Here is a 16,438-nt window from a genome sequence, read left to right on the forward strand (position 1 = left end):
GACACTGAACATGATGAGACCGACTCAAACCCTGACGGACAAAATAATGTTTAAAATTATTATTTAAATTATAAATTTTTCACTATTATTTGTATTGCTAATATTCTAATATTTAAAATATATAAATGTTATCAGTAGTAGTAGCAGTAGTAGTAGTAGTAATAGTAGTATTTTCTTTAATAGCGTAAGGCATTTGTTCACTTTCAATAAATCCACAGCACAAAATACTGAATCATTCTGTTTTTCTTCTTTGTGAACATATTAACCGGGACTGGTCACTCTGATGGAATTCACATAGTAATTGAAATATTATATATTTCTAATATTTTTTGAAATGCACCTACCTGACAAATCGTGTTTTGTGCAGTCCAATTAAAATCTTGATTTGTTAACATTAGCTAATGCATTCGCTAACATGAACATTAAGAAGTGCTGTAGAAGTATAGTTCATGTTAATTTCAGAATTTCCCAATGCATTTTTTAATTAAAACATTGTAGCTGTTAACATGATGTCATGCTGTTTTCTTTTATTTTGTAAAATGTCTATTTTTCTTTTGACTGGTCTTTTATTTTGAAATGTTCGTGCGGCGCTCGGCTCTTCGGGACTGATCATCAGCTGCGACCATGCCGACTGTCAGCGTGAAGAGAGATTTGCTCTTTGAAGCCCTGGGGAAAACGTACAGTACGTGATTTATCATAATAAACCCGACACGATCTACATTTCTAGGGAAATTAATCTTTTTTGGGGCGTTTGATCGTGTTTCCATATAAAGAAACGATGCAGGAATAAGTCCATAATGTATATTATAAGTCGTAACTGATTTTTTTCGCTCTTATCGTCTTAACTTTGCTTAACGAGTCAGTATTGTGACTCAAATAAATGTACATTAGATGCGTGTGTTTGATCCAGTGTGTCGCAGCGATTGCATCAGATTCAGATTATTACGATATTTTAAAGATTTTAGTTAAGGATTTTGTGTAGTATTTAAACGGTACGGTTCTCCTGTCAGCTTTTGATTGAACGCGTTACGTTCTATGTTTTAAAATGAAGTAAATATTATTCCTCATTCATTTGAAAACCTCAGATGTCCTAGCGTAGCACATTGATGACGTCATCACAACGCGACACACACACACACACTTTCCTCTAACAAAATTATTATTGTTTTTAGCTGATGAAGAGTTTGATGAACTATGTTTCGAGTTCGGACTCGAGCTGGACGAGATCGTAAGTCGAATTTTACATTTAAGATTATGTATATAAATAAACAAATAAGGAGAAGAGACAACACTTTACAAAAAAACGAATACATAGTTAATGTACTTCACAGGGCGTATGCTATTGTTTTACAATTATTGAGCTATTACAATTAGCTTATTCATTTAAATCATATTTATTTAATAGACAGTTATTTACATTTGTACAAATGTATGTAGCCATTTACATTGTTTTGTTGTCGTGCGTTTGTCTATAATGCGTCCTGATATTAATGTCTAGACTTCAGAGAAGGATATCATAAGCCGAGAACAGGGCGATCAGAAGGCAGAGGGCGCGTCTGATGTTGTTCTGTACAAGATCGATGTGCCAGCCAACCGTTATGATCTGCTGTGTCTGGAGGGTCTGGTCAGGGGTCTGCAGGTCTTCAAAGAGAAGTACGACCAAGTGCTTATAATCAAGTCATTTATGTGATTTTGCATCTCAATTAAATTAGTTTTTAGTAAAAAAAGATGATTGTGTGTGTGTGTTTATAGGATTGACGCTCCCCGGTACAAGCGTGTGAGTCCAGCCAATGGGGGAGAGCCTGAGCGTCTGATCATAACTGAGGAGGTGAATGATTCATATTTCCATATCCGATACTATGAGAGAAAACCCCTTCGGCTGTATTGAAGTATGGAGAGAGAGATCTCTCAGAGTAATGGTGCTGATTTACTGCTGATCCTTATGTCACATGTTCCTCATGTGTCCATGTAGACGGCGTCTGTGAGGCCACACGCGGTAGCAGCTGTGCTGCGCAACATCACGTTCAATCAGGAGCGATACGAGAGCTTCATAGAGCTGCAGGAGAAACTTCACCAAAACATCTGCAGGTGTGTAAATACTTGCTCACACTCGGTTTTGTTGAAATCTTCTATATGTGTTCCATTATGGTCCAGCTCGGTGTGACTCATAACCATGCCTCTTCTCCTTTTCAGGAAGAGAACTCTGGTTGCCATAGGAACACATGATTTGGACACCATCTCCGGTCCGTTCACCTACACGGCCAAACCGCCCGGAGACATTCGCTTCAAACCGCTCAATCAGAGCAAAGAGTACACCGCCACTGAACTCATGGGTCTCTATAAGGTGAGCTCTGATTGGCTGCTGTCGGCTGTTTAATACGTATTTATCAGCCGCTAAATTGAATATCTTGAATTTATTTCAGACTGACAGTCATTTGAGACACTACCTGCACATCATAGAGAATGAGCCTCTGTATCCCATCATATACGACAGCAATGGAATCGTCCTATCAATGCCTCCCATTATCAACGGTGAGTCCGTTTCACAGATCCATGAAAGCAGACATGACAAACGCACAGTTTAGGTTTGATTTAGGATGTTGAATTCTTTCATCTCAGGAGACCACAGCAAGATTTCGTTGAACACAAAGAACATTTTTATCGAGTGCACAGCTATGGACCTCACAAAGGTACGAGAATTCTGATCATGTTTTTAGATCGGATCGGATCGAATGCATGTTGATTGTGATAATGATGGTTTGTGTGTGTTTTCAGGCGAAGATTGTGCTGGATATGGTAGTGACCATGTTTAGTGAGTACTGTGAGGAGCCGTTCACGTAAGTTATGCACTACACACAAACACACACACACACACATGTTAAGTGTCAACAAGTGATTGTTTACTTCTGTATATGCATTATTTAGAAGCATTCATAACAAGTTATTTGTGTATGTCCAGTGTTTACTAATGATTAAGTGAACTTAACAGATGTGATTCTCTCTTTATTCAGGGTGGAGGAAGCGGAGGTTGTTTCTCCAGATGGAAGATCATGTGTGTATCCTGTATGTATTCAACTTCAGTTTTTGCTCTAAATGTTATCTCATCGAAGAACAAAAAATGAATATTAGTCTTCTTTTTGACAGTCCCAATCCCAAATCAAACTATTTTTTTTCAGGAAGAATAAATCTAGTTACAAGATAGAGCAATGTTATCTCAAATGTTTGGTCATTTGCTGACTGTCGACACTTGTTGGTAGGAGCTGGCTTACAGGACGGAGACGCTCTCTGCAGACTTTATCAACAAACAAGTTGGGATCAAGTAAGTGTGACACATGAGACGTGATATAAATGATCCATATCATTCCTTCGATGTAAAATCTTGAACTTGTGCTTTTATTTGTGTTCAGCGAGTCAGCTGAAAGTGTAGCTCAGCTCCTGACCAAGATGTGTCTGAGGTCAGAGGTCAGCGGTGAGGACAATCGGATCCAGGTCGAGATCCCACCCACACGCTCTGATGTCATCCACGCGTGTGACATCATGGAGGACGCTGCCATTGCCTTTGGCTTTAACAACATTGTCAGGACCACGCCCCGTACTTATACAGTAGCCAATCAGGTTGACTAACATTCATTCTGACCAATCAGAATCTCTGAAGAACTGTTATGCGCATCCATTACAATAATAAATGACTAAATGATTTGTGTTTCTGATCTTGTGTGTGTTTGTCTGCGCAGCTCCCTCTGAATAAACTGACAGAGTTATTAAGACAAGACCTTGCAGCTGCTGGATTTACTGAAGCGTTAACTTTCGCTTTGGTGAGAAATGACCCCTCAATCCATCCATGTTCTCTCTCTCTCATCTCACACGAGCAATTTGGGTTGCAAAATACTAATACCTAAAAAGCAGAAACAAAACCTTTTAAATGCATCAACATAACAGATATGATTATATTATATAACGGACTGTGTTTATAAGGCCCGGTTTCACAGACAAGGCTTAAGACTAGTCCCAGACTAAAATGAATGTCTTAACTGAATATAAATTGCCCAGTAATATCTTAAAATATATCACTTCCATTGTCTCAAGATGCACACCAGTGATTTTAATAAAAGTGACATAAATAACTTTATTTAAATAAGGCATAGTCCTGGCTTAAGCTGTGCCGTGTCTGTGAAACAGGGCCTAAGAGTTATAGTATGTATATATAGTACATACCTGTTTTAGAAGAACAAGAATCTCTTCATTTTAATTGTATGTTCTCATTAATAAAAGTCTCTTTCTCTGCAGTGCTCAGAAGAAGATATTGCCGATAAACTTGGGAAGAACATTGCAGAAACGCGAGCAGCGCACATCTCCAACCCAAAGACCGCAGAGTTTCAGGTGAAGCACAGCATCCTGTTAGCTTTTCCCACACGTGACCACTAGAGGTCAGTCCGCCAACATTTATATCAAGTTATCCAGTGAAGTAATATAACTTAAAGATAATCTATTTGAATAATTACTTATTAAAAAAACAAAGTATTTGAAAAGAAATTAACAATAAATAACTGTATTAAGTAATAATACATTTAATACATCTATATAAATAGAAACTTATAGTGAAGTGTTAAGTAATTAGTGAAGTTAGCCGTAAACTGAGAGTTGACGAACTTAAAGATGCTGGTTGTCACTGGTGTGCAGGTGGCACGCACAACACTTCTGGCTGGTCTCTTGAAAACAGTCGCCGCCAACAGGAAGATGCCCCTTCCTCTCAAACTGTTTGAGATTTCAGATGTCGTCCTTAAAGATGAAACGCGAGGTATGTAGACTCCCAGACTGCATCTCATCATCTATATTTAATGTCAATATCAATGAACATCATGATGTTAAACACACATACAGATGTAGGAGCGCGTAATAACCGGCGACTGTGTGCCGTGTACTACAACAAAAGCCCGGGTTTCGAAGTCATCCACGGACTTCTTGATCGGGTCATGCAGCTGCTGGATGTCAAACCGGGACGTAACCACGGATACCACATCCAGGCGGCAGAGGGTGAGTCATAATATTAAAGTGACTTGTGGACATGCTGTCCATCTTCTGATGCTGGGAGCGCGAGAGATGTTTGTGCCCCTGTGATACTGTTTATGACCGTCATATTTAAAGTTTCAGCGGTTAATATTTAACAGCATTTTGGTTCATGTAGTAGGTCAATACAATATGAATGGAAAGTCTTGGAGTTGTTTTGGTTGGACTTGTTCTATTTGTGGAATTGTTGACTTGTTGCATGTTATTTTCAAGACAAACATGTTTGTTTTCACAATCTTTCATCTAAATATAATACCTTTAAGTCACCTCGACTGGAATTAATGTCAGCTCATAATCAAACAGCTATTATTGTTTTAGGTCTGTGGTTGTTAATGCAGTCTTTTAAAAATCCTGCTAATAATTAACACAGAGATTTAGCTGGTTAACTTTTAACTCTACAATACATTTCAGACTTGGTAAAAAGACCTGTTTTACTCAGAAATGCATCACGGGACGGAAGTGAAATGGGTTGTTGTGAATGCCATGTGATATCAACTGAAATTCTGGGAAGCCAAACATCAGCATCTACTCGTAGTACTAACCTAACTCGCATTATCTTGTCTGTCTGTCTTACAGACTCCACCTTCTTCCCCGGTCGCTGTGCTGAGATCTTTTCTCGCGGCAAAAGCATCGGACACTTAGGGGTCCTTCACCCCGACGTCATCAATCGTTTTGAGCTGACCATGCCCTGCTCTGCCATCGATATCGACATCGAGCCCTTCCTGTGACATCATAACGCAGCTATGACTGTATGCCACGCCCCACAACTGTATGCTATCTTGGCTCCTCCCTCACAAACTGTTTTCACTCATTATACGTCACAACAGCATGTTTTAGTCAAACAATAAAATATTTTGTCTATGGCTAGTACATGTTACAGCTATTGAACATTACGAGTGTATGCTTGTGCCAGCACAACTTAGAAATTAATAAATATGGATTTTAAAAGTCTAAATGAGTTTTTGCATTCACTCAGCCCTCTCTGGTCTCGGTATTGACTCGGAATCGAATGAGCTGGTCTCGACTACAACATGATCTACACGTGATTCTGCTTAACTTCATGCATAACAATCATATGTGACCCTGGACAACAAAAACAGTCTTATGGGTCAATTATTCGAAATTGAGATTTTTACATCAACTGAAAGCTGAATAGTTAAGATTTTTATTGATATATGGGATGTTGAGATGAGACAATATCTGGTGGAGATACAAGAGTGTAAAACTCTGGAAGTAAAGGGTGCAAAAAATCTAAATATTGAGAAAATCACCTTTGAAGTTGTTAATCCGAGGCACTGTAGCAGGCCATCCACTCACAAAAATAAAGTTTTTATATATTTTGGGTTGAAATATGACAAAATATCTTTACTTAATATCCTAATGATTTTTGGCATAAAAGAAAAATCTATAATTTTGACCCAGACAATGTATTTTGGGCTTTTACTACAAATGTTCCTGTGCTATACTTAAGACTGGTTTTGTGATCCAGGGTCACATATGCACACACAGCTTAGCATTGGAAGAGTTTGATGTTGAAGCAGAGAGAAGAACAGCGCATGGATATATGGCAGCATTTGAAATTCGGCCTGAACCAAACCATCAGTTTCTTCCTTCGAAGACACCTCTGTGAGAAGGTTTGATGGTGTTCTATTGTTTAATAAGCCGAAGTATGATACTTGCCCATTATAATGTCCTGATGCAGTTTGTTGAGGCTTTAGTTGATGTTGGTTGAAGGTTGTAGCCTGGCACAGACTTAGGGGACGGGGCCTTGTCCAGAGCAGAAATAGAGGACCGGAGGCCAGCAGAGACTATGGTCTCTTTAAACTGTAAAGGTGACCCAATCAGGGGATGGCACTTTTGGAGAAAAAGTGAACCGTCTTTGTCTTCCAGCATGGTGGTTTGCACGTGGAAGCTGATTGGATGTTCACCAAGAGACTTCTAAGCATTTAATAATAGTAATTTGGGTTCCAAATCCATTATCATTTAAGTAATAGTTCACATTGAAAATGAAAATTCGGTCATCATTACCCCACACTCTTGTCATTTTAAACATGACGTTTTCTTTTTACATAATAGGAGGGTGATGAAGGTGGTTTCCAGGGTGTTCCTACAGTATGAAGTAGTTAAAATGTTCTGAATAGTTTATATATTACGTTGCTAGTGCTCTCGCTTACTCCTATTATGGTCACACAGGTCTTTTGTCATGCATTCTCATCTTTAGATATGGCATCAGATGTAAATCACTTGACCAAAAGCATCATGGATGTTTAAAACCTGAAGACGTAATGAGCAGAATCGCTTTTCTTTTTTTTAGCAAACACCATTAAGAACGATCAGACACTGTTTATTGTCTTCAGTTATAAATCTTCTTGTGGCAGAAACGAAGGTGCGGTTTATGTCTGTTCAAAACAGAAGAGGGTTTAAAATGCACTGAGCTGTCAGGGGTGTGTTAGCAAGTTTAACAGCTTCAGCTGTCCGTGTGTGTCTGTTTCACACGTGCCGTCTTGTAGAAATAAATGACAAGTAACCTGTGTATGCGAGTATATTATAGTACTGCTACAAGGACCTTTTCTTTTGGTTAAACATGACACTTAAACATGTTTGTGTAATAAATTCACCACAACATCTCAAACAGACTTCCCTGAATGGGTTTGTCATGTGCTTGAATGGAAGCAGGTATCCAGCATACACGGATGCTTCAATTGTATTTTACAAGGCATCCCATGATGCACTTACCTGCTTTTAAGCGATAGTTACCCCAAATAGAAAATTCTGTCATCATTCACTCATCCACTTATCGTTTCAAACCTTTATGGCCTTCTCTCTTCTGCAGAACACAAAAGAAGATTTTTGAAAAATGTTGTTGACCGAACAGCGATGGCAGTCATTCACTTGCATAGGTTTTGGGTCCATACGATAGAAGTCAACGGGCCAACAACATTTTCCTAAATATCTTGGTGAACTATCCCTTTAAAGAAGCTTAAATGCCACTTCACCATTTCTACACTTAAGTGTAATTTTAACATAGATTGAATGAATATTAACATTGTAAAATCTGAGAAGCAGTATTGGTTTAAACATTTGACAATGCAGTGTTTGTTTTGGGTGTGTGTTTATCTGAGGTTATCAAGGTTTGTCTGGAGCTCAGGCTGGGGTGTGAGACTTTGTGGCTACACGAGAGGCGTGTTTGTGGTTGTGTAATATTTTGAGATATTGAGGAGTCACAAAGGACCATTAAACCACAGAGCAAACACCAAACCAGCACTTTAAACCAAACAGACGGATGAGGAACAGTAGGCGAGGAGTTCATTTTACCTGGTTTATTCCTTATACAGCAGCATTGGCTCATAGACACAAATACATGCAAGTTGTACCTGAACCTCATAGTACAGTTTTTGCAATAAATATCAACTTTATATCTGCATGATAAAAAACAAAGGAGTAATATTGACAGAGATGGTAGTCATAGCATTTGAGATGCGGAAAGGCCGTTCTAATGATGGCATCAGATGTATTACACGCTAAAGGGACAGTACACAAAAATCTTTCATTTATTTACTCCCATGTAAATAAAAACCTGATTGACTCTTTCTTATGTGGGACACAAAAGACGACATTTTGAGTCCGAGTGGTTTTGCATCATACAATGGAAGCCTATGGGACCAGTGTTTGGTAACCGACGTTCTTCAAAATATCGTCTTTTGTGTTCTGCAGAAAAACAAAAGTCATATAGGTTTGGTATGATATTAGGCTGAAAAAATGATAAAATACTTTTCATATTTGGCCGTACTACCACTTCAAAGGTACAGTTACATGTTCATATGACATTTTTGATACATCATAAATCTGTCCTGAACTGAGTTCCAAAGTAAACGGTATTACTTTCTCATATCCCAGCTTAATTTACAGAAACAACTATAACTCATCCGTAAGCCAAACAAACTGTAAATACTTTAGTACTGTATAAACATTCTGACCAGCCCAAAATAGAGGTGGAAAAAATTAAAGTGGGACTGTTTGTAACTCAACCAATGGCACACAGCTCCTGAAACCAGTCATCTATACACTGTAATTCTCTCAATTTGATTTGGGGAAATGCAGTTGTTTACTTAATAAGTTGTAAAAACAGACACAAGTGAATGAATCCCTTGACGAGGACTGATGGGGAGGGTTTCTCTTTAAAAGGCACGTCGGTCCAAATTCACAGCAAGAATCTCCATTAAAGCTCCACAGAAATCACATCAGTCCCATCATTTCAAACACTCTACTCACCATCATGCTATTCACCAGGCCGATGGTCGTGTACGTGATGAATTTATAGGGCACCTCGATCTCCTTCCTTCTGCGAGCATCAATGTCCCTCGGGGACGCTCCGTACACCAGACAGAGCGCCCGCAGACTCGCCCAGCGGAACACCTGCCGGGTCAGCACCAGCATCCCTACCCCAACCAGGAAACGTGCGACACCGTGGCCGAACGCTGTAGGAGTCAGAGGGGAAAGAGTGACCGGAAAAGGCGCCACTAGTTCAAAGGTCCGGCCCAATCTCTCATTCACCCAGTATCCGACGGAACTTCCAGCCGCGCACCCTAAAATAATGGTGGTGTCTCCTCGAGTGGTGCTGTAATGGTCCAGTTCGGGGTATTTGTAACACAGGAAAAGGGGAAGTATCAAAGCCACCGCGGGAGAGATGGGGTTGTGGAGCTGCAATCGGTCGAAGGTTTCCCAGTAAGGGTACGACACGATCATGATGCCGGCTGAAATAAGAGCTCCGCAAATCACATCCTGAGAGGAGGGAACATAACAATCTTTCAGTTCATGTTCCTGTCATGTGTACTAAATTATGTAATACATAATAGTCAGTAAAAGTACCATGGTATTATCTTCTGACACTATTTATGAAAGTATTGTATAACACTTTCCACAGTATGCAGAACACATGATACACACGATATCTGATTTAAAACAGAAAGAAACCTTAAACTTCAGAAACGGACGATTACAAAATTTGAAGAATTTACATGAATGTTGCAATGAGATAAACCTTGATGTTGATTAAAAAGCATAGAAATTATAAACTACAATTACCACTTTCTATGAAAATTTGATTTTTGGACCCATTTTCAATACTTACAAGGGTAATATTTAAAGTCCAATCTTTAAAAAAAAAACACTCCTCAGCATGCCACACAGATGGCACAGGTTGAATTACAAGTTTAATGCTGAAGGTTACTAACCAAAGTATGAGTGATTGACAAAACTCTTGCCTTAGCAAACATAAAACTGCTTTGTTGTTTAAGGAACTATAGGGAAAATCTATGGAGAGTTGCCAGTCTGCATGAATTATGCAGGAGTGTCAATGTTTTGTTTTATTTTTAACGCAAAAGCCCATTTTCTTTTCCACTAGTTTATCTACAAACAAAAGAAACATACTCCAGACTTACCAGAGCCGAGTGCATGCCAGTGTACAGACGACTCAAGCACACGAGTGCAGACAGAACCACGGCCACAGTCAATCCCACTTCAAACTGAAACTAATGTGAACACAAAAAACACCTTTAAAAAGAATAGTTCACACCAAAATATTTTTTTACATCATTTACACACACGCCGTTTAATGTTTTGGAGACCGAGATGTGTTTTTGCAAATACGAACTTTTCCATGAAGAAAACAGTGGGTTTTTAAACAGGTTTATATTCATGATAACAAATCTAAGATGCTTTTATCCATAGCAATATACAGGGAATTTTTCTCTTAAAAAAAGGGTGCTTCAAAAGCCTTAAAACTTTTTGGTTCCATAAAGAACCTTTAACATCTGAAGAACCTTTGTTTCATAAAAGGTTCTTTGTGGCGAAAGGTTCTTCAGATTATAAAAAAGTAAGAAAGAGATGGTACTTTAAAGAAATGAATGCTTCTTTGTGCAACCAGAAATCTTTGGAAACCTTGGAAACTTGAGGTCCAGGAACATAATGATCAAGTTATATTATTATTTCATTATATTCATTTTGAGACTTTAATTTACTTAAAAAACTGCCAGGACATTTTTTGGGGGGAAAAACACACTTTCTTAAAACACAGTTATGATAACAAATTATTAGACCATTTTCTTTCCAGGCTTTCATTCATTCATCAAAAAACATCCTCCCTCCCTTCCTTCCACCCATCTTCTCTCTCTCTCTCTATAAGGAATCATCTATACTGTAGTCTCCATCCACTCTGTCTGTCACTCATGACGTATAGATGTTTCTCTAACAACATCCTCTCATCTCCTCCCTGGCATCCTTCTCTTTCTGCCCCTGACATGTTCTCTTCCCACAGGGTTTATTCAGGACTCTGTTAATCACTGACAACATTGGAAGCATCTTTACGTATTCATGAGCGACCACGCCCCCTCTTTTCTATCTCGTCCTCTCCGTCTCCTCCTCCCTCCATCTGTCCATCTCTACCTCTCCTCCTCTATCAGCTGGAGGTCTTTCACATGAAGTTAATGAAGAACGCTTGCTGAATAAGTTCAAAGGATTATGGGTCACTTGAACTCGTGTGTAACTGAATGGTATACTCTATAAATCACATATACGGGGTGATGGGTGAAGTCTTTAAGCTAATGTAGATCTCTTCACCCTTATGGGATAGTTCAGCTTTACGGAGTGTTTATAAGGACGCTGGCAGATATTCTGAAATATTTTATATAGCTTATTATTAATCGATAACATTGATGACATCAGAGCAGGAGTCACTGACAGACAAATGCATCCATCTACAGCTGACATTGATTGACAATCATTTACTCAGGAGTTCATTGTAAAGCCACAGAGCAGATGTGTGGGAGGGACTTCCAGTGACTGATGGACACTGATGCCCCGCCCCTTCAGTATGTTAAGCACCTCACCTTCACTCGCTCCTGAGCACTGAGCAGAAGCGTAAAGAAGATGGCAGTGGCTGCCATGGCATGCGTGGACGGCATCCCGTACTCGGCATCGACACGCGTCTCCAGTTTGACCACAACGGGAGCTGGAGGACGAGGCAGCTTTAAAATATCCTTCATGACCTGACCAATATACATCACAACCTGCAGTAATAGGCAGAATAAAGATTTTGTTTAAATCATTTTACAGAATAAAACTGAAAACAATATTGAACTAAACGTATTAAAATAGAACAACAGAAATCGAAATTGTAACAATGAATGAAAATAATTCTAATTCTACAGTAAAACTCCATAGTGAACCATACGTGTGTGTGGTCATTTGCATGAGCATACATTAATTTGCGTGCGTATGTGAGAAAGAGAGATAGAGATAGAGATAGAGATAGAGATAGAGATAGAGATAGAGATAGAGATAGAGATAGAGAGATAGAGAGATAGAGAGATAGAGAGATAGAGAGATAGAGAGAGAGAGAGAGAGAGAGAGAGAGAGAGAGAGAGAGAGAGAGAGAGAGATAGAGATAGAGATAGAGAGAGAGAGAGAGAGAGAGAGAGAGAGAGAGAGAGAGAGAGAGAGAGAGAGAGAGAAAAAGAGATAGAGAAAAAGAGATAGAGAAAAAGAGATAGAGAGAGAGAGAGCGAGCGATAGAGAGAGCGAGCGATAGAGAGAGCGAGCGATAGAGAGAGCGAGCGATAGAGAGAGCGAGCGATAGAGAGAGCGAGCGATAGAGAGAGCGAGCGATAGAGAGAGCGAGCGATAGAGAGAGCGAGCGATAGAGAGAGCGAGCGAGATAGAGAGAGAGCGAGATAGAGAGAGAGAGCGAGATAGAGAGAGAGAGCGAGATAGAGAGAGAGAGCGAGCGAGAGAGAGAGAGCGAGATAGAGAGAGAGAGCGAGCGAGATAGAGAGAGCGAGCGAGATAGAGAGAGCGAGCGAGATAGAGAGAGCGAGCGAGATAGAGAGAGCGAGCGAGATAGAGAGAGCGAGCGAGATAGAGAGAGCGAGCGAGATAGAGAGAGCGAGCGAGATAGAGAGAGCGAGCGAGATAGAGAGAGCGAGCGAGATAGAGAGAGCGAGCGAGATAGAGAGAGCGAGCGAGATAGAGAGAGCGAGCGAGATAGAGAGAGCGAGCGAGATAGAGAGAGCGAGCGAGATAGAGAGAGCGAGCGAGATAGAGAGAGCGAGCGAGATAGAGAGAGAGAGCGAGATAGAGAGAGAGAGCGAGATAGAGAGAGAGAGCGAGATAGAGAGCGAGATAGAGAGAGAGAGCGAGATAGAGAGAGAGAGCGAGATAGAGAGAGAGAGCGAGATAGAGAGCGAGATAGAGAGAGATAGAGATAGAGAGAGCGAGCGAGATAGAGAGAGCGAGCGAGATAGAGAGAGAGAGCGAGATAGAGAGAGAGAGAGAGAGAGAGCGAGATAGAGAGAGAGAGCGAGATAGAGATAGAGAGCGAGATAGAGAGAGAGAGCGAGATAGAGAGAGAGAGCGAGATAGAGAGAGAGAGCGAGATAGAGAGAGAGAGAGAGATAGAGAGAGAGAGCGAGATAGAGAGAGAGAGCGAGATAGAGAGAGAGAGCGAGATAGAGAGAGAGACAGACAGACAGACAAAGAGATAGAGAGAGATAGAGAGAGATAGAGAGAGATAGAGAGAGATAGAGAGAGATAGAGAGAGATAGAGAGAGATAGATAGAGATAGATAGAGATAGAGAGACTCACAGCCCACATATTGACAAGCCGCCTGCACAGGAACGTGTCGAGGTTCCAGTGGATGCAGGGCAGGCAAGTGATGTAAAACACTTCATGCCCCAGCATTGCTGACGCCACAAACAGGACATAGAGAATCCAGTTTTTCACCTCATACTGAGGCCGATGATGTTCCTGTACACAGAAAAAAGACAAAGCTGTATAAGATGATTTCAATTACAAATAAGCCTTAGTTTATACCTTTGAACTAAAGTTTAAGAGAATAAGGGATCTTGTTCTAGTTGTTGAGGCCCTTTCATTTTCACTATGACACGATATCAACTACCATCAATTATTTTAAAATGTAGATTTTCTTCCATCACTGTAGTCTATGGTGTATGAAATCTAGATGACATTCAGCATTTGAGAACGTCTGATGATCTTTTTTTAGCATAAGTGCGCAGTTAATAGTCATCTGATAATGGACATCACTAGTTCTACTTTCTCTGCCCTCATAGTTGGCATGACCGGGTGCTGATAAGGATTGTTGTTATTTACATTAACATTTAGACATTTAGAAACACTTTGATTTAAAGGGCCTCGGAAGCCATGTTTACTAGAATGTCGTTTTCTTGATTAGGTTATTTGCTCTATAAAGATCATTCATGTACCCACTATTAATATGACTTGTAAATAGTAACCTCTAGTTAGTTACTTTCTCAAGAGTGTTGAGACAGACAATACAACGCATGTCCAAATACCCTTTTTAGTTTAGTATAAATAAAACGTTTCACGGTTCAAAATCGAACAACCCTTTTGTTGGTCTTGAAATGTTATATTGTTATCTTTAACTCCTATTTGGTCTAATGTCATGACATTTATTCACTTTGAATCTACAAAGATATTAAAGTCATTAAAGAAATTAACTAAACATTACAATATTTTACAGCTCCTTTAAATATGCAAGTGTAAATATCTGACATTGACAATACAAACATTTATGTGGAAACTCATAGGCTATATTCAGGTTTTGAAGCACGTTTCTCAAGCGATTCTCAAAAGTAACCCAACCCGAGAAACGGGAAATTCTGGTATTTCTGTTGTAAAAAGCCGAAACTCAACTGTTTAACTTTAGGAAAAAGCGGCTTTTCATTTTTAAGTCGTTTGAATGAAACCCTAAATACTTACTCTGATTTTGTTGTCACTTTGTAAACTGTCGCTTTTATAGTTGGAGTTACTGTCATGTGAAGCGGGCTTCCCGTTTACGCGCTCCGCTTTGCGCCGATGAGTCTTTACGGAACCGCTCGAGTCCCCATTAGCCTTCACGGATCCGTTTGGAGTCTCCGTAGGAACCGGTACCAGTCCGCAGAACCGCTGGAAACCGGCCACGAGCTCCGGACTCTGCAGATACGAGATGACCCCCCACATGGCCGCGTTAGCTTTGACTCCTGCGCACCAGCCCGGTCCGCGCGCACAGGTGTGCATTACAGCGGCAGGTGACAGAGCGTGAACGTGCATTCAGTCGATGCTGACGTATTGACTTTGTGCTCGTTTTGATTGGCTGGGTGCATTACCTGAGGAAGAACGGCTGCTCCAGGTTGGTCTTTCCTGTTGTACGGTTATCTCTTAAACTTGAAAACAGTTTTTGTTGTAATTTTAAGAAGTATTACAAACAAATTAATTAAACAAGTTAAACAATAAAGTTAAACAAATAAATGATTTAAAGTTCAGAATACCTATGCCTATTTAAGCTTATTTATACTTATTTATGATTGAAAGTATGGAAACATCTTACATGGTGCCATAAGGGGATGAACTAGTGTAGGATGGTAAGATGACCATTAAATATCACAGAATTCGTAAATATGTTTCCAGTTGTTTTTATTGAATAGCAACATTATTGTAAGCAATGAAATTAGAAGATTAAAAGATAAAACTAAACTAAAAAAACTAAAAAGATATGACAAAAAGGTACGTAAACATAACAAATCTTGCTAGGGGGATTAAGCAAAGTTATAAATACATGAAAATAGTTGACTGTAGAATATGAAAAGCTTTCTGGTTTTTGGAGGGTAAAATTAAGTTTACATAGGAGGGTAAATAATTTCTTCCTTAAATGCTTTAAAGCATGTTTTTTTCTTTTATCTTTCTGATTGACAAACAGACCTAACGATACATGTTTCCATTGTTAAATGACATTTCTATTGATATTTTCAACAAGAAAGTCAAGTAAATTTTGCCAACAACCAGAGGGCGGCACCAAAACAAATGAATTACAACTAACATTTGTATCCTTTTTAAACTAGAAAACATTTATCCGGGTATATTCTGTGAATACGTTTAGAGGTTGCTGTACATATTTAACAGTGTTTGTAACAAAATAACGATTATGCAAAAGACAAACTTTCTTCCAATTGACATCATTCACAAATTGAACATGTAATAATGTCCTTTTGGAACAAAGTTATTATTATGTCCATGAGAAGAGAAACTTATTTCCCCCACAGGAGATTGTTTTGGGTGTAAAGGTGAGGAGTTGTTGATAGTCTCGTCTCCTCTGTTGTTTATGCAAATGCCTGCAGGGATCGCACCAAAGACTTTTCCAGGTGGTACAGTTATAGTGCTTCAAAAATGTATCATAAACAGATAACCATTGTCAAACCAGAACAATATTATTCTGAAACCATTTCCCAAAGAAAAGTGTTTTTGTTTATATAAAATGTGAAAAATTATGTTTGTAAATGAATATGCCAAAAGTGCTTGT

At 39.4% G+C, this 16,438-nt stretch overlaps 2 protein-coding genes across 2 annotated transcripts; one reads left to right on the plus strand and one right to left on the minus strand.

Annotated features, from left to right (window-relative positions):
• Positions 1 to 555: 555 nt before the first annotated feature.
• Positions 556 to 6,037, plus strand: farsb (phenylalanyl-tRNA synthetase subunit beta). Its single transcript, XM_079482358.1, has 17 exons — positions 556 to 682; positions 1,173 to 1,228; positions 1,499 to 1,653; positions 1,753 to 1,828; positions 1,973 to 2,088; positions 2,194 to 2,344; positions 2,424 to 2,532; positions 2,620 to 2,690; positions 2,776 to 2,837; positions 3,012 to 3,063; positions 3,258 to 3,319; positions 3,408 to 3,615; positions 3,735 to 3,815; positions 4,288 to 4,380; positions 4,681 to 4,798; positions 4,882 to 5,034; positions 5,644 to 6,037. Exons 1-17 carry the CDS (start codon positions 625 to 627, stop codon positions 5,793 to 5,795), a joined length of 1,773 nt encoding a protein of 590 aa, XP_079338484.1. The 5' UTR covers positions 556 to 624; the 3' UTR covers positions 5,796 to 6,037.
• A 2,343-nt stretch (positions 6,038 to 8,380) lies between these two features.
• sgpp2 (sphingosine-1-phosphate phosphatase 2) lies at positions 8,381 to 15,162 on the minus strand. The gene is made up of 6 exons (XM_079482371.1): positions 14,863 to 15,162; positions 13,708 to 13,869; positions 11,955 to 12,134; positions 10,509 to 10,598; positions 9,340 to 9,849; positions 8,381 to 8,775 (listed from the first exon to the last, which is right to left on the minus strand). The coding sequence occupies exons 1-6, from the start codon at positions 15,157 to 15,159 to the stop codon at positions 8,722 to 8,724; spliced, it is 1,293 nt and encodes a 430-aa protein (XP_079338497.1). The 5' UTR covers positions 15,160 to 15,162; the 3' UTR covers positions 8,381 to 8,721.
• Positions 15,163 to 16,438: the final 1,276 nt, after the last annotated feature.

This window comes from Barbatula barbatula (genome assembly GCF_947034865.1).
Source record: "Barbatula barbatula genome assembly, chromosome: 19".
Taxonomy (NCBI): domain Eukaryota; kingdom Metazoa; phylum Chordata; class Actinopteri; order Cypriniformes; family Nemacheilidae; genus Barbatula; species Barbatula barbatula.

Coding starts and splice junctions, on each gene's coding strand:
- farsb (XM_079482358.1), top strand. CDS start 625: ATGCCGACTGTCAGCGTGAAGAGAGATTTGCTCTTTGAAGCCCTGGGG. Junction 3,064..3,257: donor GAAGATCATGTGTGTATCCT/GTATGTATTCAA, acceptor ACTTGTTGGTAG/GAGCTGGCTTACAGGACGGA. Junction 3,616..3,734: donor CTTATACAGTAGCCAATCAG/GTTGACTAACAT, acceptor TTGTCTGCGCAG/CTCCCTCTGAATAAACTGAC.
- sgpp2 (XM_079482371.1), bottom strand. CDS start 15,159: ATGCACACCTGTGCGCGCGGACCGGGCTGGTGCGCAGGAGTCAAAGCT. Junction 13,870..14,862: donor AAAGTGACAACAAAATCAGA/GTAAGTATTTAG, acceptor TTCTGTGTACAG/GAACATCATCGGCCTCAGTA. Junction 12,135..13,707: donor GGCTTGTCAATATGTGGGCT/GTGAGTCTCTCT, acceptor CTATTACTGCAG/GTTGTGATGTATATTGGTCA.